Raw genomic sequence first — 22,142 nt, 5'->3', positions numbered from 1 at the left:
GCACTTTGGGCTGTTGCTTTTGTTTGTACTACAATCACCTGTGCTCTCTCTGCAGGTGCAGGTGGGTGTTTCAGTGACAGGTGGTTGTTGTACGAAGGAGGGGGATGGTTTGAGGCCCCGAGGGCTGATGGGGGGTGCTTTGCATCGGAAGTATTGTGCCTGACACATGCTCCGTCTGCTGCCTCTGCTCCGACCCCTGCTTCTTTTGTTATGCTGATTAAGGCAACAGGCACAGTGTCTTTTGTTCAAGTGAGAGTACGCGAAAGAGAGAGAAAGAGAACGAGCAGGGAGGAATGGTCACGCTCCCCGTGACCTAAAGCCCCCCCAGTCTCTTCTTCTTTAACGTCACAAGGTGCGCGCAACAAAAACGAGCCACCATCAACTGAGTTCTTCACATCGCGACGCGCACGAGCCACCATCAGCTGAGACTGTCACAACTCTTCCGTCCACATAGCCAACACACAGACGCTGGCGCTCGACTTTTCTTTCTAACTACCAGGAGTTTAATGGATATTAGTAAGAGCGCAAAATAAAAGGATTTAGGTCGCGAGCTCAGACTCTCAAATTGATTTGAAAGCGGGAAGCGCGAGCGCTGAGAGGAATGAAGCACGAGAGGGGACGCCGAGCCAATACATAAGCTGCCCGCTTCAACGGTCGCCGTAACGTCGTCATGGAGCTAATGGGGGAAACGTTAAAACGGACCCTCAAAAGAAGTTAAAACGTATAACACGTAAGAAAAACAGAAACATTAAGAAAAGAAGCTGCATTCTCTCAAACAATCCGTTGGTTTCAGAACTTGGACAGCTCCCTCGTGCAGCCGCCTACACACAGTACCAAAACGACCGTGTGAGGATTCATTGAAACTACAGCACAAAAACCGACCCAGTTCTTCTCGGTATCCACCCCCAGAACATCGAAACGCCATGGCCGGTGTACTTCTGGGAGAGAAGCAGCTTTTTGAGAAGTTCTGGAAGGGCACGTTCAAAGCCGTGGCAATGCCGAGACCCGAGAGCATCATCGTCGCCAGCATCACCGCACGGAGAGCCGTGACAAAGTGAGTTGTTTAGCCTGAGGCTTCTTGTGTCCTTTCTCAGTCTTTATCTTGAGAATTAAAATAATGTTTAGCTATCACTTTGTTATAGAACAGCCTCAAGGCCATTCTAATTGCTTGAAATATACTTGGCAGATTTAGGCTATTCCTTCTATAATATTTGGTTGACATTTGTCTCTGTATTAGTTTCATTGTCTTGCAATCTGTTTTGGATTGGGATCTCTGTAAAGGCTCCTCTCATTTGGTTGTCCTCACTTGTGTTCATGCAACTTTTGCCTTTTTGTCCCATTTTCATGTCACACAAACAGTGAGCGTGAATTCTGCCTATGCTCTCCATTTATCATTGGCCGTCCTTCACTGGAGGCCAGTCAGTTTCACTTGTGCACACATAAGTGCACAGCAGAGCGAGAGGCTACACACAGTCCTAATGAATCAAGTCAGAGTGGAGCCCTTCATCATGCCCTTAGGTTAGGGCATGAAGATGATCTCAGCGCCTTCTCCTTCACCCATGAATTAGGAGGCATGACAGCGTGTCGAATAGAGAGAAAAGGCGAAATAGCAATAAAAAAACCAGGGTTTTGCTTCCCTTTCTTCCTTTCCTGTTAATCAGGATCAAGACTTACTCCTCGCTCATTATGCCGGCAAGGAGTGCGTTACAGATATATGATTCACTCTTGTTCCCTTTGTGTATGTATCATTCCACATACTGTTTAACACATCTTGCAGTCTCCCATCGCAGAACCTGGAGTTTCACAGTGCTTTGTCTACTTTTTCCTTATGAAGGCACCTGATGAAAGCGTGTATTAAAATGTAGCTTATTACGATTTTGCTACTCACATTAGTCTTATATTCATACATTTAATACTGCAGATTTGATTGGAATCTTAGCACATACGTGGCCGATCAATAAAAATAGTCCGCCACAAAACCTACTGAATGCTTTCTGGTTGTCTGTATTCTATAAAAATGGAAAATGTGTCAGTTACATTAAGACACTTTTTGAACGGGACTTGAAACCTAAATGGACTTTGATGTGATCCAATGTAGATAGGTTGATTGAGTCATATTAATCAAATTATACTATGATAATACTAGTTATTTAGAATTTTTTAGGTTACCTGACAAAACATTTTTAAAGTTTACCCAAAAATTTAAATTCTTTCATCATTTACTCACCCTTATGTTGTTCCAAACCTGTATGAGTTTCTTTCTTTTGTTATTTTGAAAAATATTTTTTGTCCATATAATGAAAGTTAAAGGGATCTATTCTATTTTCATTTTTGGTTTAACAACCTCTTTAAAGTGTATCTTCCAAACCAGCGTTAATTTCTTTATAATATTCGCCGACAACATTTTTTCTGACGAAATCGAGACGATAACTAAATCAAAAACCAGTTTTGAATGACAAAAATCCATTGACATTTTCATCAACGAATAAAAATTAGATGAAAATTTTTGGGAGGGACGATTAGTTGGCATACATTTAGTGTGTATTGGATCCGTGCATTCAGTCTTAAAGTGACGGCAGTCTATTAAACCTGTTGCTGTCTGTCATTAATGTTAATCAAACAGCAAAAGAAAAAGAGAAAATCACTCAGTGCTCTTGACTGAAAAACTTAACTAGCTTTAATAAGGATTAATCTATATTTAATTTATACAAATAAATGTCTGTTTGAAAGAATGAAGAATGCTGTACACTGTAAACCTTAAAGGTGCAGTATGGGATTTTTAGCGACATCTAGTGGTGAGGTTGTTGCATCCCCCAATGCTCCCCCCTCCCTTTCCGAGCACATAGAGAAGCTATGTGGCCGACACAGGATAAAAATGTCGTTGTCGGAGACAGCAGAGAGTGACTAGTGCGCTGTAGAGAAGTTTGTCCGTTTAGGGCTACTGTAGAAACATGACGGCGCAAAATGGCGATTTCACTGAAAGGGGACCCGCAGTGTATCTAGAGAGAAATCACTCATTCTAATAAAAACATAACGGTTCGTTAAGTAATGTTTTTATACGCCACTGAAAACATAGTTATGTATTATATTGCATTTCTGTCAATAGATCCTCATAAACACTACACTGAACCTTTAATGCTCAAAATAAATAATTGGTTTAAGTAGAGCCAAATTAAACAAATTAGTTCAAACAAATTAACTTTTATGAGTATTTAGAACTTTCTTTTTCTTTTGAGTTCACAAAACTGACACATTTAAAGTATTCTGAATTGTTTAATTGTTTTGATTTTTATTATGAACTTGTTTCTTTTAATTTTAGACAAACTTAAATTGAACCAAAACTGGTCTGGGATTTCTATTTCCCAGCATGCTTAGCCATGACACTCAAAAGGGAGAGTAAATGCCAAAATGAAGTGTTATATAATGTTTTTTTTTTTGTGTGTGTGTGCAATATTAACATTAAGTGAGAGATTTAGTAGTGTTTAATGTTTTGTTATGCTAGAAGAGTTTCTGCTGTGTTTTAGGGTTACCATCATGGTGATGAGTGGAGCAGGAGCTTATGAGAACAGATGCTAAATGTATTAAAATGCTGTCCTCATTCAGCAAGTGCTATGCTAATGCTATCAAAGCACTGTGTGACCAATTAGCAAGGTGGCATTTATTGAGTTAGCTAGTTAAATCTAGTCACATTTCCACTACAAAAAATGTTAGATTGCATTATATTTTTAAGTAAAATGCATGATTACAAAATAAAACTTTTTTAACTTAAAAAAAATGTAAGGCTACTGATTGCCTCAATTGGTTTGAGTTTTGCCAACTTATTCAGATTTACAGTGTAAGCAAGTTGTTATGATAATTGCATAAATCATTAATTGAAAATAAGACCATGTTCTTGTTTGTTTATGATAAGTGGTAGTGTCTATTTTTACACTGAGTGTAAATAGTAGTTAGATGCTATTTATACTTTTAAATAGTGGCAGACAATATTTTCACCTCTATGTTGTTGTTGAACAGTATGCAATTATAACAGTTTATTATATGGATGACAATAAAGCCCTCCCTACACCTACCCCTACCCCTAACCTATAAACACTTTATTATTAAACACACATTAGATACTTTATTTCGACTTTTTGAAAATGTTCTTTATTTTTAATGAAATTAAATGCCTTTCCAAACTAATATGTGATGGGAAAAGGGAGTAGAGCAGTTCTGTCAAAAGGCGTATTTAATTTGCTTCAAAATGTTCTGCCATGCACTCTGGGTTTGGGCCAAATTCTGAGCTCGAAGCCCTCCCTCCGGACAGCACGCCAAATACGCATTTAAATTTACTCTCTATAAATTATATGTAAGTGTGAACTCGTGAAACTAGACTAAAACTATTCAGATGACTAAAATACGACTAAAACTAAATGGCATTTTAGTCAAAAGACTGTGACTAAAACAAAATCAAAATTTGATGTCAAAATGAACACTGCTTCAAACTGTATGCAAAAGTAAAAATAAATGAATAATAATTAGTCAAAAGATTTTGAACTCCTAGAAGTGTGAGAGAATGATAAAGAGTGAATGCTAAGATTAAGATTCATTTACATTGTTCGTTTTGTTTCACTAGCCTCTCCTCTCTCTATCTCATGATTAGTCTCTTCTTCTCTATCTGTTTATCTCACTGTGAAGATTTACATATTCATAAAGCTACTCACCCTTCAGGGCGCACCTGACGTTGATGTTGATGTGTACAAGGCTGGTAACGACAGCAACATTTACAACCAAACCAACGTCGCTGGTTTAACCAGTGCCATCTGCAAATTCAGGTTCGTCTTCATAGTGTTTAACCCCAGGCAGAGCACAGACAAGGCACACAGACGATTTAAGATGTTAAAATGCCTGAGAAATAAAATAATTTCTTTCGATTTGCAGTAATAAATCACAGAGCATAAGGCCCATTAGCTTGTAGGATCAGTTGCATGACTGGAGAAACATCATTATTGGTTATGTCAGCTGAAAAATGCCGGTCACCTATGCGTACACTTAGCCCACTTTACACATTTTTTTCCCTCTACTTAATCGACCATATTTCGTTTTTTTATTCGTCCTCTTTTCTTGTGGTGTCACTGAGCTTTAAAGAGGCCCACAGTGCAGGGCAATTACAAAGGGTGTTGCTGATCCTCCTCTGTAGACCTAGTGTTTTCTGGCAAGGCCAGAGAGATGAGTTCACTCTTGTGCAGCCAGAGGGTCCTGCCCCCGTCCACTGCAGCCCCACAAGCTGTTCTTCTCAGTGGCAAACCTCATTAAAAATGCAGAGGGTTTTAGTTGGACCGAGTGTAAGTGTGTTTGTGTGGGTTAGGAAGCAGATGGCCCATGGGAGAAAGGGTAAGGGGGAGAACCCTTTACCCTAGCAGATGCTAGTTTAACGAGGAGAAGAATAAAGAGATAGGGTAACCTGGGAATGGAACTGTCCCCAAATGCAAAAGAAGAGAAATTACTTTACAACACTTTAGACTGTATTTTCTGGAATATAAGTTGCCCTTTTTATCATCTGAAACATGCTGCGACTTATATAATGCGATTATAACACACACATTTGCATTATTTGCCGAATGAGAGAGGTGTGTGAGTCCAAGTTTATTTGTATAGTGCATTTCCCTCACACTGGTAGTTTCAGTTTTGCTTTAAATAAATGGGTTTATGTTTGCTGTTTTTTAATAATTGTTTATAATTTATGTTTGTTTTGTACTTACATTTTTATTCTGTTTTAAAGTATTTGTTGTGGAGGGGGAACTGAAATACATGTTTATAGTGTTTAAATAAATGTTGAGTTTTATTTAGGGCTATTTTACATTCATTTTTGAATGTAAGAATAAAATGTATAAATTACATTTCATAACGATTAAATGTAACTTATACAGCAATGTGACATATCTGTGTTTTCTGCAATTCAATTTTGACCTGGTGTGACTTGTTTTCCGGAAATATGAAAACAAGCTAGTCATATAAACCTCAGATTGCTTTTTAAATCAACCTGCTATCATTCAAGCTTATTTTCATGGCCTTTTTTTTTACAACAGTCTTCATTGAAGACAAAAGGTTTGGACATGCTTGCTTTGAGTTGGAATTGAGTTTATTGAGTCGCTTGTTTCAAAGATTGATGGTTCTTCTGGTATTGATTTCACTGGGTGGCGTCACCCTTTCGTTCATTATCGTAATCCAATCAGCTTGTGCAACGTCATAGCAATTATAAAGAAAGAAGCATTACAAAATTCTAATGGTTTTAACTGCTATTGCACTGCAAGTTCGTCATATAGAAAGACTGTTTTTTATGTAACATCAATGTAAAGTAGCGTAGCTTGGTTCAATCCATAATTTTTTGTCCTAATTAAAGATTTGCTCCGAATCCAGGCTACTGCTGAGGTGATAAAATGAACAGAAGGACAATGATTTTGGTGATCTTCATCAGTGAGGTCTAGTGCACATAGTCTTTCTTTTGATTTTGCTCTGAAAGCAGAAGGAAACAGCAGGATACGCCATTGTTCAAAGGTTGTGTGTGTCAGGGCCTAATGTAGAAGCCAGTCAGAACTCTCAGTTCTGTTTAGTTCCAATTCAGTTGATTTAAATCAGCTGAAGCGGTGGTCGCAAATAGAGTTGTTAAATTCCAAAGAATCAAATTTCTTTGCTTATTTTGTAGTTTAGAAGAGCATTTGACTCTCTCGCACTCTCTCTTGGTCTTTCTCTGTCTCTCTTAAGGGACTGTAACCCCTGGAGCTGAGCTCTGGCTCAGAGACAGCTGCAGAGCTGTAGAAATGCTGATATGGTTGCCAGGCCTCCAGGGTTGAGCTATAATTCTTTTTTAAATGTAGCCACTGCTACATTCCAGCACATCATCTAAGAGGTAGGAGAGACACATTTTTATTTAGCCGGAAGTGAGTCCAAAATTCAGTCAGCAGCAGATGAAAGGCACAGCTGTGAAACACCAGGGAGATGTTGAAATGCAGTGAGGTCTTGATATGGGGGACTTGCTGTATGTTGGCGACTTGTCATATAAAGTGGTTAGCCGATGTTAGAGTGACAAGGCTTTAAGAATATTAAGTCTTTGACAGTTGTGCTGAGAAAATCCAGTACAACACCATTCATGTAAAAGTATCAACTGTGTGTGCACATTAAGATGTTTGCAAGAGTATGTGCTGCCATCCACTTTAGGAATTTTCTATATCTCTCAGGGCTTTTTCAAGGCCAGGATGCTTAAACTCCAAGGACCCTGATAAGGGATATTTTTTGGTTATAAATTAATTTTTGAAAGTGTATATCTCAGTTTGGGTTGTTTCCAGCATATGTCAGAGATCTCACGCACAGAATGTAAGACACAGACGGCCGCACAGACATTCATAACGGAGAGATGCAGAGCAAAGTGAGTGTTTCAACTTTTCATTGAATTCCTGTGATAGTTTAGCTTCCATATGCGATCTGAAAACGTGCCAGACTGGCGCTTAACGTTACCTCAGCTCTGCTCAGCTCTTCGTGATGAATGAAATCTGACACTGCTGTGTCTGTGCCGTGACTTTCGTTCGGCTCACTCACACTTTGTTGAAAAGATACCAGTGTTTCCCCTACCATTGTTTTGGGGGGGCGGCCCTCAGACACTCGGGCCAATGCTGCATCTTCACAGAAGTTGATCATTTACGCATTTTTTAGCCTTGCCAATTTAAATATTCAAGCGCAGAGACGATAAAGTGTGTCTCTCAGTTTGACACTCGCGAAGCTCAGCAACAACACACATACGCATGGCCACGCGTCTCACAGCGCGCAAATATTCACACAAAATTATATCACCGCCAGCATTTATGGTCATTTTCACAAGTTTCATGGCCCACAGAATATCTTGTAGGCTATATCTAAACATGCAATTTATCAAAAGAAAGAACATACTCACTGTTTTATTCTAGCTTCATGAATTATTATTATTTTTTACGTCCGAGCGATGAACAAAACACAGATGTTGTAGATCTAGTCCATCAACAGCTAAAAGCTTCACAGTCCTATAACTCGTCCTGGGTTGACAATTCCTTCAATAACATTAGGCAGTTGTGATTGATATGCTGTTTAATGTTGATGATCGCGTTATTTTACATCTGCTTACACCATGGGCTTACACATGATATCGCACGTTGCTGCTTCTTCGGCTGTGTTTTGATCAGGAGATTCTGTTCTCGTCCAGGAAATGCGCTACAGCTTCCCCTACCGTATAACAGTGAACACATGGAAAGCCGGAAAATATCGTCATTGGCTATATAAATATCAAGATAACAAAAGACAAAAAAAAAATCACTCACTGCTCTTGACTGAATAACTTTTAATAAGGGTTAATCTATATTTACATGCAGTGACATATCATTTTATGCAGACTATGCAGTGATATTTTACATTTGATTACTATTTTTGTACCTGACAATCTAGTTTAGACCTCCATGAAAATAACTGTTTATTTCACTTGTATATGTTTGTTCTGCTGTATTTATTTGTGCTTTTGCTCATAATTTGATTATTTGTTCTTATTTTATTACTGACTGTCTTTAACAATATAAAAAAATGATTAGGATTTAATTAATTTAATTAATATTTTATTAGGAGTTAGGATATTAGTTTTTAGAGTCATAACCTTATTTATTAAGCTTACATGGCTCAAAAACACTACTAGGCCTATTTCGGGAGGTCTGTAGTGTGGCACTGTAATTCTGCCACAGAAATACACTAAAAACGGAGAAGAAGAGTTGTGGCTAGAAGGGGTACGGCAACAGTCGGAGGTGAGGTAAAATCTCTCAATAAAATAACAATAAATAAATTTGCTACTTACCAGATGTGTTTTATTAACGCATACACCTACCCCAACCCTAAACATACCCTTACAATAATGCAAATACAGTAATTAAACAACGCAGTATTGATGTGCGCATGCCCAGTGCCCGTAGTTGTATTCCTTCTAGTCTTCCCCGCGCAGGACGTGGTGTGATGACATCACCGTTTCACAAAATATACGGATTGGCTGTATACACGAAACCGCAAGGGTGTCGTTTTCAGATTTATCCACTTTAGGACCCGGTTTCAAAAAATAGTGGTTTCAGTCTCCCAAAACGCTGGATCTGTGTGGACAAAACGCCAATACGATAAAAAATGTATACGTATACAGTGATGTGCGTCTCCGTGTGGACGGGCCCTGAGTCTCAGCTCTCTGTACATTCCTTTCTGCCGTAAACTGTCTTATCTGATGGTACCTTGTGTTGGGGGAAGGTCTGTTAAGCACAAAGTATTTAAAACACATTTGTGTCTGATTTGCCTCAGTCACTACAACTTTTTCTTTTTTTTCACATTCCTTTCCTCACGTGAAACCGAATGAGGGAAGGAACCACCCCCTTCCCACTATCCCCCGCAAACCCCCCAGGAGGATTAGAAATATCAGCAGTCTCTGAGCAATTATACTAAAAAAAAAGGAGGAAAGAAACACTATATTCATTTGGATGAAAAGTAAATGTAGATGAAAAAGTGTTCATTGGAAGTAATATGAACATATGCATACGCACATATACATACCAACATATATCCATAACATATGCACACATACACCTGATCAAAAATCCAAGCTTGCACACTTATAACATGTATAATTAGTCAGAATCTAGTGAGGATACAGAGTCGTAAAGATTAAGAGCCCCGAGTAGAGTATTTACTTTTTTCGAATGTCTGGAATGACATCAGATCCTTTAACCAAGAGGTAGTTGGGGATGGGGTTGGACACTTCCAATGCAACAAGATGCACCTTCTAGCAATAAGAGAAGCGAAAGCGATAACCTCTGCTTTCTGTCTCGTGATAAATGGCGAGTGATAAACACCAAAGATGGCAACTATAGGACATGGAGAAAAACGTGCAGCGGCCTAGACATGAAGTCAAAAAAAGATGCCCAATATGAGGCCAGTTTTGGGAAGCTAAAGAATGTGTCAACAGATTTGATTATAATTTAGTCCTAGCGAACCCCACATTAAATTACAACAGTTATGCTAAATGTATGCTTCACCCACATCTTGCCGTTCTCTCGTGAAGTCCACAAGCTGTAACAATGTACAGAGGCACTGTAGAATCTCACTGAATCACTGGAAAGCTGCTGAGATTAAGGAAAATGAGAACGAGGCACTACCTGGGGTTATGTTGGAGTAATATTACCAGGATGAATAATCCATAAAGTGTTGGCACAGGACTGCATACATTTAGAGAAGTAATACAGACTCCATTAAATATTAACACTCATATTTAATGAGTATAAATCCACTTTTGCCATGGCTTGATAATCGAATGACTAAAACCAATATGCATTTCAACTGAATACAGTTTTAACACAAGCTCTTTTTCAGCAAATTGAAGTCAGGAGAATGTCATTTTTATCCTTAATTATACATGAAAATGTCATGTATAGATTGTCTTGTACAGTTTATAGTTAGCCGTTTAAAATGTCTGGTCTTGTTTGCTAGGTGAACTTCTGAGAAGTCAGATTTGCTGTTAATTTATTACTTTTCATGCAAAATTTATTGTGCACAGAATTCACAGAAATGTGCGTGTAAATAAGCAAGTTATATTTCCTTTTACTATCATAATGTCCATATGCAAATGTTTCAAAAGGCTGTTAGGAAATATTGCAGGGAAGACAGAGCAGGTAAATTAATGTTTTTAAGCAACTTGTCAATGTGAATGTTTACTCAAGGACATAACCATGTTTCCACTGGCAATGTATGCTCAATGTGTAGGCAGCAGTAAGCTGATTGTTTTTCCAGGCATATTGTCACCTTTTGGCAAAAAGCCAAACTTTGAATTTATTGCAAAAATGCAATTTTATATTCTCGAAGTATCTGGTATCAATTATCTTTTTTTTTAATACAACCATTCTAGTTTTCAAAAATTTGATTGGCTGTGCATTTTATATATATATATATATATATATATATATATATATATATATATATATATATATATATATATATATATATATATATATATATATATATATATATATATATATATATATATATATATATATATATATATATATATATATATATATATATAATATAATATATAATATATATATATATATATATATATATATATATATATATATATATATATATATATATATATATATATATATATATATATATATATATATATATATATATATATATATATATATATATATATATATATATATATATATATATATATATATATATATATATATATATATATATATATATATATATATATATATATTATATATATATATATATATATATAATTTATATATTTTTAATACTAATCTGCTAGTAATATCTGCCTAATGTATACTAATCTGCTAGTAATATCTGACTAATAAAAAACATGTGCATACAAAGATGTGGTCACCTATATATTGAGCATCTCTGATCACAAGAAAAAAAGAATTGAAAGAAAACAAACAAGAAATTTGCCTGGCACATAGCAGTCTCTGTTGACGTTTATGAAGTTCATAAAATGGTATTAATGCGAAACCTACATGACAATTGTTATATAATTCCCCAGCTAATTAATATTCCATATGTCCAACTTGCATTCTCCTGTGATTTGTTTGTACCTTATTTACTCATGGTGCTGCACTGGTGATGCTGAACATCACTTGCTCAATACATGCAATCATTGGACAATTAATCAAGCAGGTTGTGTCAAATAGAACATGAGACGAGTAGGCAGGCACGTCTTACTACAAGCTGTGACTCACGTTTTGCAGAGGTTACTGTCTATCAGCTTGTCGACTCCTGATACTCACGTGCTGTAGTGCTATTTTCCTCACCACTGGACCCCTGGAGTGATCAAAGGCCATTATTAAAATGCAAACTTATCAAAGTCAAACCTTCATCACTTAAATTAAATCATTTCAAGCTTGACTGGCTCTCCTCTTCTCTGCCTCCCCTTCATTTTTCATTTCCATCCCTTGCCCATCCTCATTTCAGGACGACGATCTGCCACTCACGCAAAAGTGCTTCCATTTGCATAACTGATGCTTCATTTGGGCTGGGACTGTTTCTGTGGGGATGTCACTGCACAATGGCGAGGCAGTGACAGCAATAATGAGCGAATGGAACTCTCCCACCTCTCAATTTAGGGATCAATCTTGCAGTCAAGGACAAGTGTTCCTTAAGTTGACATTTCCTTCACCCTCTGGCTGAACAGATGTTCAGGCTTCAACTAAGTACTCTGATAGTAAGTCATGGAATGATTTATTCAACATTTAGATTGCCTTTAAGAAGTTTGAATATTCTATTGGCTCTTCTTTTTACTGTGTATGTTTTTGTCAAGGCAGAACAGTAAAGTTTAATGGGGCAGAATTATAATGATGCTTTTAAGAGGGCTCTCTGTACGCAGTATTACTGCATATTGCACGGGAGGTTCAGAGTAATTTAGGGAAATAAGTCTTCCCTTTGATCATTAACATTCTATCGGATCTACTCATCAGTGAACGATAGCTAAAGGATCAAATTTATACATTTTAAAGGGAAAAACTTGCAAGAGACATCGACTGTCTGAGCCCAAAAGAGTTGTAACATGAGACGTGCCATGGCAGCCGCAAAGAGGACGCTGTCTGGGAGGTGCTCCATAAATTGCGATGGTCTCTTAGAATGAGCAATATTGCCACTGACATTTCAGTAGCCGACAGATTCAGCTGAGCAGTTATTACAAAAACCAAAGCTGACAGGTTTGCTCTCTTTCTCTGGATGCTGTGGCGCATTGTGAAGTGCATTAGAGATATTCTCTCCTACAGCAAGGATTTTTTTAAGTGTTCTACTCTTACTCATTAATTACTTTCTGCTAACCTCTCTGTGCACTTCCAAACCAGAACATAATTATGTTCATTTCCACAAATGTTTGAATTCTTCCCAAGTGAAGATTAAGCTACGCGATTGTATCTTCACAGGCTTTGAAGAAAGTATTTCAGAGGCTAACTTCAAACATGCTTTCTGAACTGTGTTAAGAAAGTAATATTTTCACATATATATTTCAATTTGTTCTCTATTCTTATGCAGAACATAAAAGGGCCTGTAGATAGGTGAGCAATTAAGTAGTTATTTCAAACCAGCTTGTTTCGCTCTCATTCTCCACTTAAAATTTTGTAAAGGAAGTACTAACATTACAGTGAATCAAGCCTATTACACATGGCTGAAATAATGATCTTTGATCAAGGCGTAGGGATGTTCCTTCCCCTCCCCATAATGCGACTTTCGGAAGGAATCAGATGCTATTTATTTAAATACCCGTACAGAATTTCTCTCTTTTTTTTGTGCCTTTTTAAATCAGTGGCAATGAGTTTCTGTTCGTAGTTTTCAAAGTAACACGGGAAACACATCCTCTACATTGGCTATGAATTCATTCTTATGAGACCTGCTCTTGATCCACAATATGCTAAAAGTTATTTTGCTTTGATATCAAATTTTCTCTTTGTGTCAAAATCCGTAGGGAATTTTGTGACTAATCATAGTCATTATTCTTTCATCCTCTCTCCCTTTTTACTTTTAAAGTATCAGGGTCATACGGGAAAAGATGTAAGAGCTGAGATGAGTGGGAGAAGGACGGCACAAATTTGACTGACACCTCTGAAAGACTTAGTATAAAGGAGCTGTCAAGAACAGGGCAAAGTAATGTCACAAACTTGGAGTCGAGTGTATTCCTTTGACCAAAATTCCTTTTTCTCTGTAAAAAGATGCTCCTTTTCATCTATGGTGTATTATGATTTTCTGGACAGGAATGCAGTTTGTCGAGAGTATAACTGTAATTGATTTTTCTACCTACGTGATAATGACGTTCTCTTTTGTCCTGATAGTGAATTCTGTTGTGATTATCAAATAAATGTAGCCATAAGAATTGAAATACCTTGTTTAATCTGCCTACACTTGCACATAAATAATGTAAAATATGCTAATTTAGGCAATTACTCATTAGCTTCTTAGAATTTGCAATTAAATCCTAATATTAATGCCATCAATTTTCTCATTAGCTTCCACTTAATGTAGCCTAATTAAAGCATACAGAAGCATGTGTTGCAATATTTGATCATTTCCTTGAGCTGCCTGCAAATTGAATGGACAGAGCTTAATTTGACTCATGCAAGTTTTATGATATTCACTTCATTTGATTGCCTCACCAGAGGTTTAAGCTTAAAACCCGCATAATAACGCCAACAAAATGAATCAATTAGACATTAGGAGATCAACAGTATTATTCCACAATTGAATGCTGGAATAAAATAAACTTTTTTTAGGTAGAAATTCCAAAACACATTATTAGTGAGTCCTTGTTTGACTTATTGAGAAATATTCTGATCTCATTTCAACTTTTGAAGTATTAGTTATAAGTTGACTTATGCACTGTTTGTGAAGTGTTTTTTTTTCCTTCTTTTTTTGTATAGCATATTATAAATGCCCTCTTTGTTGAGGATATGAGTCATCAAACATACAGAATGTCAATGTGTTTTGTAAATTGCAGGTCCTTGAGGGTGCTTCATACGACACATTATGGACAACATAATAATCCACTTGCCCTTGAAAGAGAGTATTCTTGTGGAGACTCAGCGAACTGAATGAACCTCCCTCACATAAAATGGAAATAGCCTCTTTGTGATGGGGTACTAAATAATATAGAAGGTTAGTGGAAATGATGACAGCATTTTTATTGGGCATCCACATAATGGTCTTCCTGCACCAGCTTGTTAGGAGGGAGTTCACAGTGTCTTTAATGAGGACTCACAGATTAAGAGCGCTTATAGGGGTCAGTTCCCACCAAGTGCATGATTTTCTCCTTTTTATTTCCCTGTCAAAGTTTAGAAGTGATTTCATATGATTTCCCAAACAGAACATTTATATTCAATTACAATAAAATCAATAACTACAAATTGAAAACAGCAGATAAAAGACCAAAGGACTTGGCTTGGTGGTCTGTCTCCATGTATACGCTTTCTGTGCATGTTCCAGCAGCCTCCCATCCTTTCAAGCGGAACGGTATCAGCAGGCAGCCATTACACGGGCCACTGTCAGTAGCATCCAACTCCAAAATAGCTCCTCTTGCAGTGTTTGCCCGGTTGGTTTGAGTCTCTGGCAGAGTTGAGATGGGCTGGGTACTGTAACTCACAAAGTAGACAGATGAGTCCTACTCAGAGAGGGGCCCTCTCTCCATCTGCCTATGTAACAGAGCACAGGTGGGGAGGACATAGCAGATACTTTGTGCATCGAATTAATGAGCAGGTCCAAGGAATGCACCTATGTGTGTGTGTGTTTGGAGGTAGTTCTGTAATGCTGAAAGGCAGGTGAGGACATACAATAGATTAGGATGTAAGATTTTTTTATTAGGCATTTTAACTTGTGATTGTGATACAATCAGGGCCGTTCACAGGGGGGTGGCCACTGCCCCTCTGCCCTTATCAGCTGAGGTGCCCCTCTCGCAGTCTATGGTCGCTACCCATCCCCGCTAAAGGTGTTCTGTTTTCCTTCCGCTAAAGATCCACAGATTCCGTTAATCCTCTTCCGTGTTTTCCGCTTGCTCCCCAGCGTCACTCAGAGTCAGTGCGCGTAAATCTGGAAAGCGGAGACGACAGTTCCAGAATATCATTGCATTAACAGTTTGCATTACAATCCGCAGAATTAGTAATTTGGTAGTGTGTTTGTGCATTTCTGTCGGTATTATTTTGCTCCTGATCTTCTAATAGTGCTAACAACTTGTACAAAATACAAGTTCTTGGAAGATAATTATAATACTTGTCTAATCAAGTTTTTGTACCGAACTGATCTAATATAAATAACAACAACTTTGCTGTTGATGGCACACTTTGTAGAATATATATATATATATATATACATATACATATATATATATACATATATATATATATATATATATATATATATATACAGTAGGCCTAATTTCATATAACAACCCATAAACTGTTACAGAATGTGTAAATTACTTTTGATATAATTCTTATTACTATTTAGGCTATATATCTTCCGTGTCATAATGTGTCAAAATATTAAAAATATTCGACTTAATTTTATTTTGACAATTTAGTAGAGTAATTGAATAACTGATAACTGAAAAATCCCAGTAAAATCCCAGTAAAATCCCAGTAAAATCCCAGTAAAAGATAATCATCTGAAAAGTATTTTTTTATGACTAATGTACAAGCATATCTATATTTACTTATTTAATTGCCCATATTTTAATTAAAAAAGATATGTCATAATAAAAAAAAAATTAAAAAACAGAATAGATTTTGTCATAATAGAAATCACTAAATTAGCCTATAGGTTTTAATGAAAGTGAAGATGCCTGAAATGTACATCTAATTCATGAAAATATTAAATAATAGCCCCGTTAATTACAATAAGTATTACATTTTAAAACAATAACACCCGTAACAACATGCCACTTGGGGTCTTCTGTGCCAAATATAGCTGGGTCATCTTACCCCAAGAGTCTAATTTTATCTTTTTTCTTCAAAATAAAAGCTATAACATTTACTCCACAAAGCCAAAAACATTGTGTCCACGAATCCTTCATTAACAAACTTTGACACAAAAAACTTTGATATTCAACATAATACAATGTCATATATTACTATTTTGGATAGAAACAGAATTAGATCAAAACTGTTTTGACTGACTAGTAAGAGTAAAGGCCTTTGCACACTGAGTACGACATTTTCGCATGCGTTTTTTCGTATTCGTGATCCGAAAAATTCGTCACGCACAGAGACCTTGCACACTGAGTCCGATGCGTATTAATGAATGCGTTACGGAAAAAAAATGCAAAACAACACAAAATGCCGTCTTCAAGTAGTGAGGATGTTTTTTTTGTCCTCTCTCTTAAAAAATGAAAAAGAGGAAATATCGGGTCCATCCACTTCTGCGATTGCGTAGAGAGGAAGGAGAGTTCCACCTCCTTATCAAGGAGCGTTGCGGGATTATCCAGACCGATTCAAAGTTTACTTTTGAATGTCAGAGGCTCCGTTTGATGCTTTGCTAGCGATACTGGAGCCACATATTAAAAAGAAGACCACAAATTTCCGTGAATCAATTTATGCTGAACAGAGACTGACAGCCTATGTCTAAAGGTATGGATCCGCACGCGCGCGCACACACACACACACACGGTTTACAGGGCCTTGGTGTGCTATAATTATAGCTGTGATATAATAATATTTGTAGTATTTTTGATACAATAAAATTTGTATATATAATTGTAGGTATCTGAGCACTGGCGATTCATTCACCAGCATTGCCTGCTGTTTTAGGTTGGGCATCAGCACTGTAGATGGGAAAAACGGATGCGAAAAACGCAGAAAATCGAACCTGTTCCGATTTTTTTTTTGACGGACGAAAGTTTCGGAGGCAGTGTGCAAGCGTGATTGACATAACATGAGGTCGAATTTATTTTTTGACGTGCGAAAATTTCGCATGCGAATTTCTTTTTTTGGTTTGGGCCACTGCCCCTCAAAAGGTCTGTGCATGGCCCTAGATACAATATTTTTATTTTTAAAAATAAATGAATTGGTTAAATTTTATATTTAAAATGTCAAAATAAATTTGTCTAAAAACTATTTAGACGAATACAAAACATGCTTATTTTGTGGATATGGTTTCGATTTACGTTTTAAGTATGGAACCTGCTGATCTTATTAAAATAATTAATTTATATTTAATTTAAAATAATACATTTTTGTACCTGCGGCTTTCTTTGTTTTCTTCTTTAGGTGGCGTTCTCGTTTGCATGCAGCTATCTATAAAAAATAAGCTGTTCATAGAAAATATTGTGAACCAGAGTCTGAGAGACATTTATATATGATACAGCATTCCTCCTAGGTATTCAGTAATGAGAATGCTATGCATTCATTAAACAGGAAAAGCACTGTAGGGTGCCTAAATTTCATAGATTATTAACAAAGAGCACTGATTTACTGTTCAATCCTAGTCGTATAGGGGAAATTCCTCCAAAGGCAATGGAAGTAAAACTATATGCTTCATCTCCCCTTGCTCTTATGAGGAACTGTAAATTTGTTTTTCAGAAGAAAAAAAAACTATTTTATTCAGTAAATTTCATTATTTCGCATAGAGTGCAGTGTGAAGTGTGTTGGTTGCTCGTAAAAAAAGCGAGCTTTGTGAATTATTCAGTGAGCTGCTTTGCATAGCAAAGGCCGGCAGAGAGGAGGGGGTTGTGGAGTCGGGTGAATCTTGAGTTGAGGAATGACACAGTGTTGCTTCCTCCTCTCAGCTTCTCATCACGTTAATTACCGTATCTGGCTCTCGTCGGGGCCACAGTACCTCTCAAATCTCAGTCGCATGCGGACGGCTTGCCAGTGGGAAGAAAAGAATATTTGTCTTTGTTTGCTTTCAGGGAGGGGTTTATGCATTTAAAGCTACAAATTACCATGGCGATCAGTAAATAACTTTCAGGAAAATATTCAACAGTTTCAGTCATAGCATTTCTGCTAACCTGTAATATGTATGATCATCAGCAGTGAAAAAAGTTGTTGATCATTGGATTTGCAGCCATTACTTTTCCCCACTGATGGACATAAATGCCGCGTCACTGATACTAAAGAATAATGGGATACAAATATAAATTGTGGAGACTTGAGGACTTGACTGTACATGGTAGAAATACTTTATCTTGAGATTTAGCATACATTTTAATCAGTTTATATTAAAATCACACACCTGTTGCTGTGGACTCGGGATAATAAAAAGTCAACTATTACGCCTCAAAATGGACACATCTTTCTGTTTTCTCTTAATTAACCATGCTCTAATTTAATAACGTAATCAAAACGAGACTTGGTTGCTGTAGTGTTTGTTTTATATTTATTTCTGCAACTGTGCTCCCATGGCTATTACAAAATAAACCCCCTACTCACAAATGGTGTATTGTTGATAGCCTGGAGTAATTAGGGATGCTCTGGGGTTTGGTTTAAAGACGCAGGCTCTATCCTCCACAAAAGACATTCTCCTCAGAGAGAGGGACTCAGTCAGGACTGAAATAATCAATGATTTGTGGTTTCCATTTTGAGTCTCAGTGTGAAGCTGCTTAGTCCTGCTCCACTGCACAGTACGTAAGCTGTTCGCTTCATCGCTGTTACAGTCTTCCTTCCCCAGTCTATGAGACGACGCCGCACACCCACTTTGCATATAGATTTTCACGACTTCACTTGTAGGCCTACGTATAATCAGAAGAGTATGCATATCCGAGGAGAGGGCTCTGAACTCATAATTTGGTACTCCCCCCATATCCCTGGCTGGGATCGGACACAGTTTTTTTTTCATACGTTCAATATATTGGCACACCACTGGAATTAGCAGAGTAGTTTTTTTTTTTTTTTTTGCAACTGAGAAACCTTTTTAAATGGCCCCTTTGAATAATGACAAACCATACATTCTCTCTTTCAATGCATTTGTGATGTGTGTTCTGCCATTGCTAAGAAGGGAGCTTGCAGGGTCCATTGCCGGTGATTCTATTTTTAGCCATGTGTAATTTAAAGATAATAAGCTCTATTTGCATTTTCCAGCCCTATCAGACAGCACAGACTGAATGGCTTTCTCTGTTTGCCTCCTTATTCACCTCTGCTATGCTAAAGAACTCACTTTAATTTGCACTCTTCTTCCAGTGGAATGTTGTTGTTGTTGTTTTTTTTTTAATACTTACATTTAATATTTGTCTTACTTTAAAGGTGCACCTTTGTCCTTGCTAAAACTTTTACACATACAAAATAAAAAGGGTTTCATCAAATGCAATTTAAAATGAATTGAAATGCAAAATGCACTATTCAGCGGTATTAGTATTTGATTTTTCAGTTTTGTGGCGTTTGAACACCATGGACATTAATTTAAAACTTTTCTAGTTTGCTTGACTTTATACAATGTAACAGTCTTGGTGGAAAAGCAATTAACTTGAATTTGTATTTGGTTTTTTGCTCATCTCCTCAGCCATCTAGAATCAGCATGCTTGAAATTAATTGGCCTCCTTCGTACAGACTTCCTGCTAAGTTCCTGTCCTTCTCCTTAACATGGAAAAAAGCTCCCCAAATCAAAAGAACTACAAATCAGAAGTTTCTCATCTCAAACCGAGCCATCTGTCTTCTTTTGTGTATAAAATAGAGCCCATGGGTTTGGACCAGCCCTCTCATCTTTTCAATCAAATTCCCAGCCCGCTGCTTCTGAGTGGCAACTGGCCCACATCTAAGCCTGGCGCTCAATGGAGTTTCTCTGTGGTAAGAAGCTAAATCTGCTGCAGTGAACCATGCCTGATGTGTTAATGGTGGATCCTTTGCTCCCTCTGAAATGCCACACTCCAATCAGCGATCCCAGCTGACTCTTGTTCTTTCGTCCTCCATGCATCCCTTTCACTGTAATTAGCTACAGTGTGCCCACTGATTGGACCCCTTATTCTCTTTTAGCAGTGTAGTGGGACATCTTTTCTCTCCCCAGGAGGCAGACAGAAAATGTCATGGAGATTGGGCTTATCACAAAAATCTAAATAAGGAACATTTCGTCTCTATCATCGCACAACAAAGAATGCCTCATTTTCCTAAATTTGATTTTGCAGCATAATTTACAGACTAGCTGATGGGCTTTGTGAGTCATTGTGATCTAATGCACATTCTTTGGATGTTAACAAACGAAAACATATCTGTTCTTGATGAGAGTGAGATTAGCATTGTTAATTATGACCTTAAGAGAGGCATTACAATTCTCTCGATGAGTGCACTACAGCACTTGCTCTCTTTCTCTCAAATCTCATATTGTTAAAATAATAATAATAAGAAGTGAACTATTATTCTTTTTTTTTCTTTTCTTTTTATAGTACATAGGCTAATGATATTGCCATGAAACCTATGCCAGATACACAGATACGAAGAGCATGGGAATTTTATCGTTATTAGATTATATTGTATATTGGGGTATAATTTAGTCATTATGACATATATGTTGGGGTATGATTTAAACAGCACAATCATTTTATTCTCATGACACTTTGCACTCACAATTTATTAAACATTTCTTTGTGTGAAGAACAGACCCAAAAGTAATTACATTCTCTGCCATAAGAATAAGTATTATGTCAGATTCGATTGTGAAATGCCATTGACTCTCGTGTGTCTCATGTGGTACCTTCAGCTTCTTACAGTGATGCTAAAATGCTTTGCCATGTTTCAGTTTTTAATGCCTTGGGAGTAAGAATGGGTTGGTATATACATGGGTATCTGTATATACATATATATATATATATATAATACATTTATAATTTTTTTCTTTTTGATTTTGGACTGAAGTATTACCGAGTGTGTTTTTAACAGGTTTTGAGAGATTCGTAATTTCTCAGAGCAAACCTTGAACATATTTCTTGGCTTAAGGAAATAAGCAAAAATTACCTTTTGATTAGCGTCTTTATTTTCATCATGGAGATGAACTCTTTGTCCTACACTGTTTTCTCCCTTTCTGTCTCCCAGCAATCATGAAAGCTTTTCGATAGAGGTTAATGAAATGAAATAAATTGGCTTGTAATGCATGGGCGGCTGTAAAGGTAATGGAATTTGAAGAGTGTCAGTAAGAATGGGGAAATGGGGCAGAGATTGTTTGAGGTCTGTGTTCAAAGGACTGTGAAACATGGAAGCTGCGATATAGTTCAGAGAGTAAGGGACTCATTTATACAACCATCCTCAGACCTTTCATCAATTAAAAAAATTAAATCATTATGTATATCATATCATAATATATTTGTCACTGCTGTGCTTAATGGGTGTTATTCTAGATACACTTAAAGGCCCAATGAAGTGCCTTGAAACATGCAGCATTATTCAAAATGTTGACGTAATTTTCACTGAAGGGCGGAACATATCGAGCAAAAAATAAAAATAGCCAATAGCATTTCACAGCTTGACCAGAGCCGTTGAGCTCAGCAAAGCTGCATTTGGCCACAGTGTAATAGATTCCCCTTTTAGATTGAATAAAACCATAACTAAAGCTAAACCGTGAACATAATCATGCTGAGTATGTGTAGTTTGAAATGTGTAATTTATGTCTCTTTT

General features: G+C 37.0%; 1 protein-coding gene across 1 annotated transcript in view; it reads left to right on the top strand.

Annotated features, from left to right (window-relative positions):
• Positions 1–393: 393 nt before the first annotated feature.
• The window catches only part of srrm4 (serine/arginine repetitive matrix 4), a 69,897-nt gene continuing 48,148 nt past the window's right edge, over positions 394–22,142 (top strand). The window contains exon 1 of the mRNA XM_079815821.1: positions 394–1,054. Coding sequence (XP_079671947.1) covers positions 924–1,054 — 131 coding nt within the window. The 5' untranslated portion in view covers positions 394–923. The remainder of the gene's footprint in view (positions 1,055–22,142) is intronic.

This window comes from Gobio gobio (genome assembly GCF_949357685.1).
Source record: "Gobio gobio genome assembly, chromosome: 4".
NCBI classification, from domain to species: Eukaryota; Metazoa; Chordata; class Actinopteri; order Cypriniformes; family Gobionidae; genus Gobio; species Gobio gobio.
This window is presented reverse-complemented; position numbering and strand designations above follow the sequence as displayed.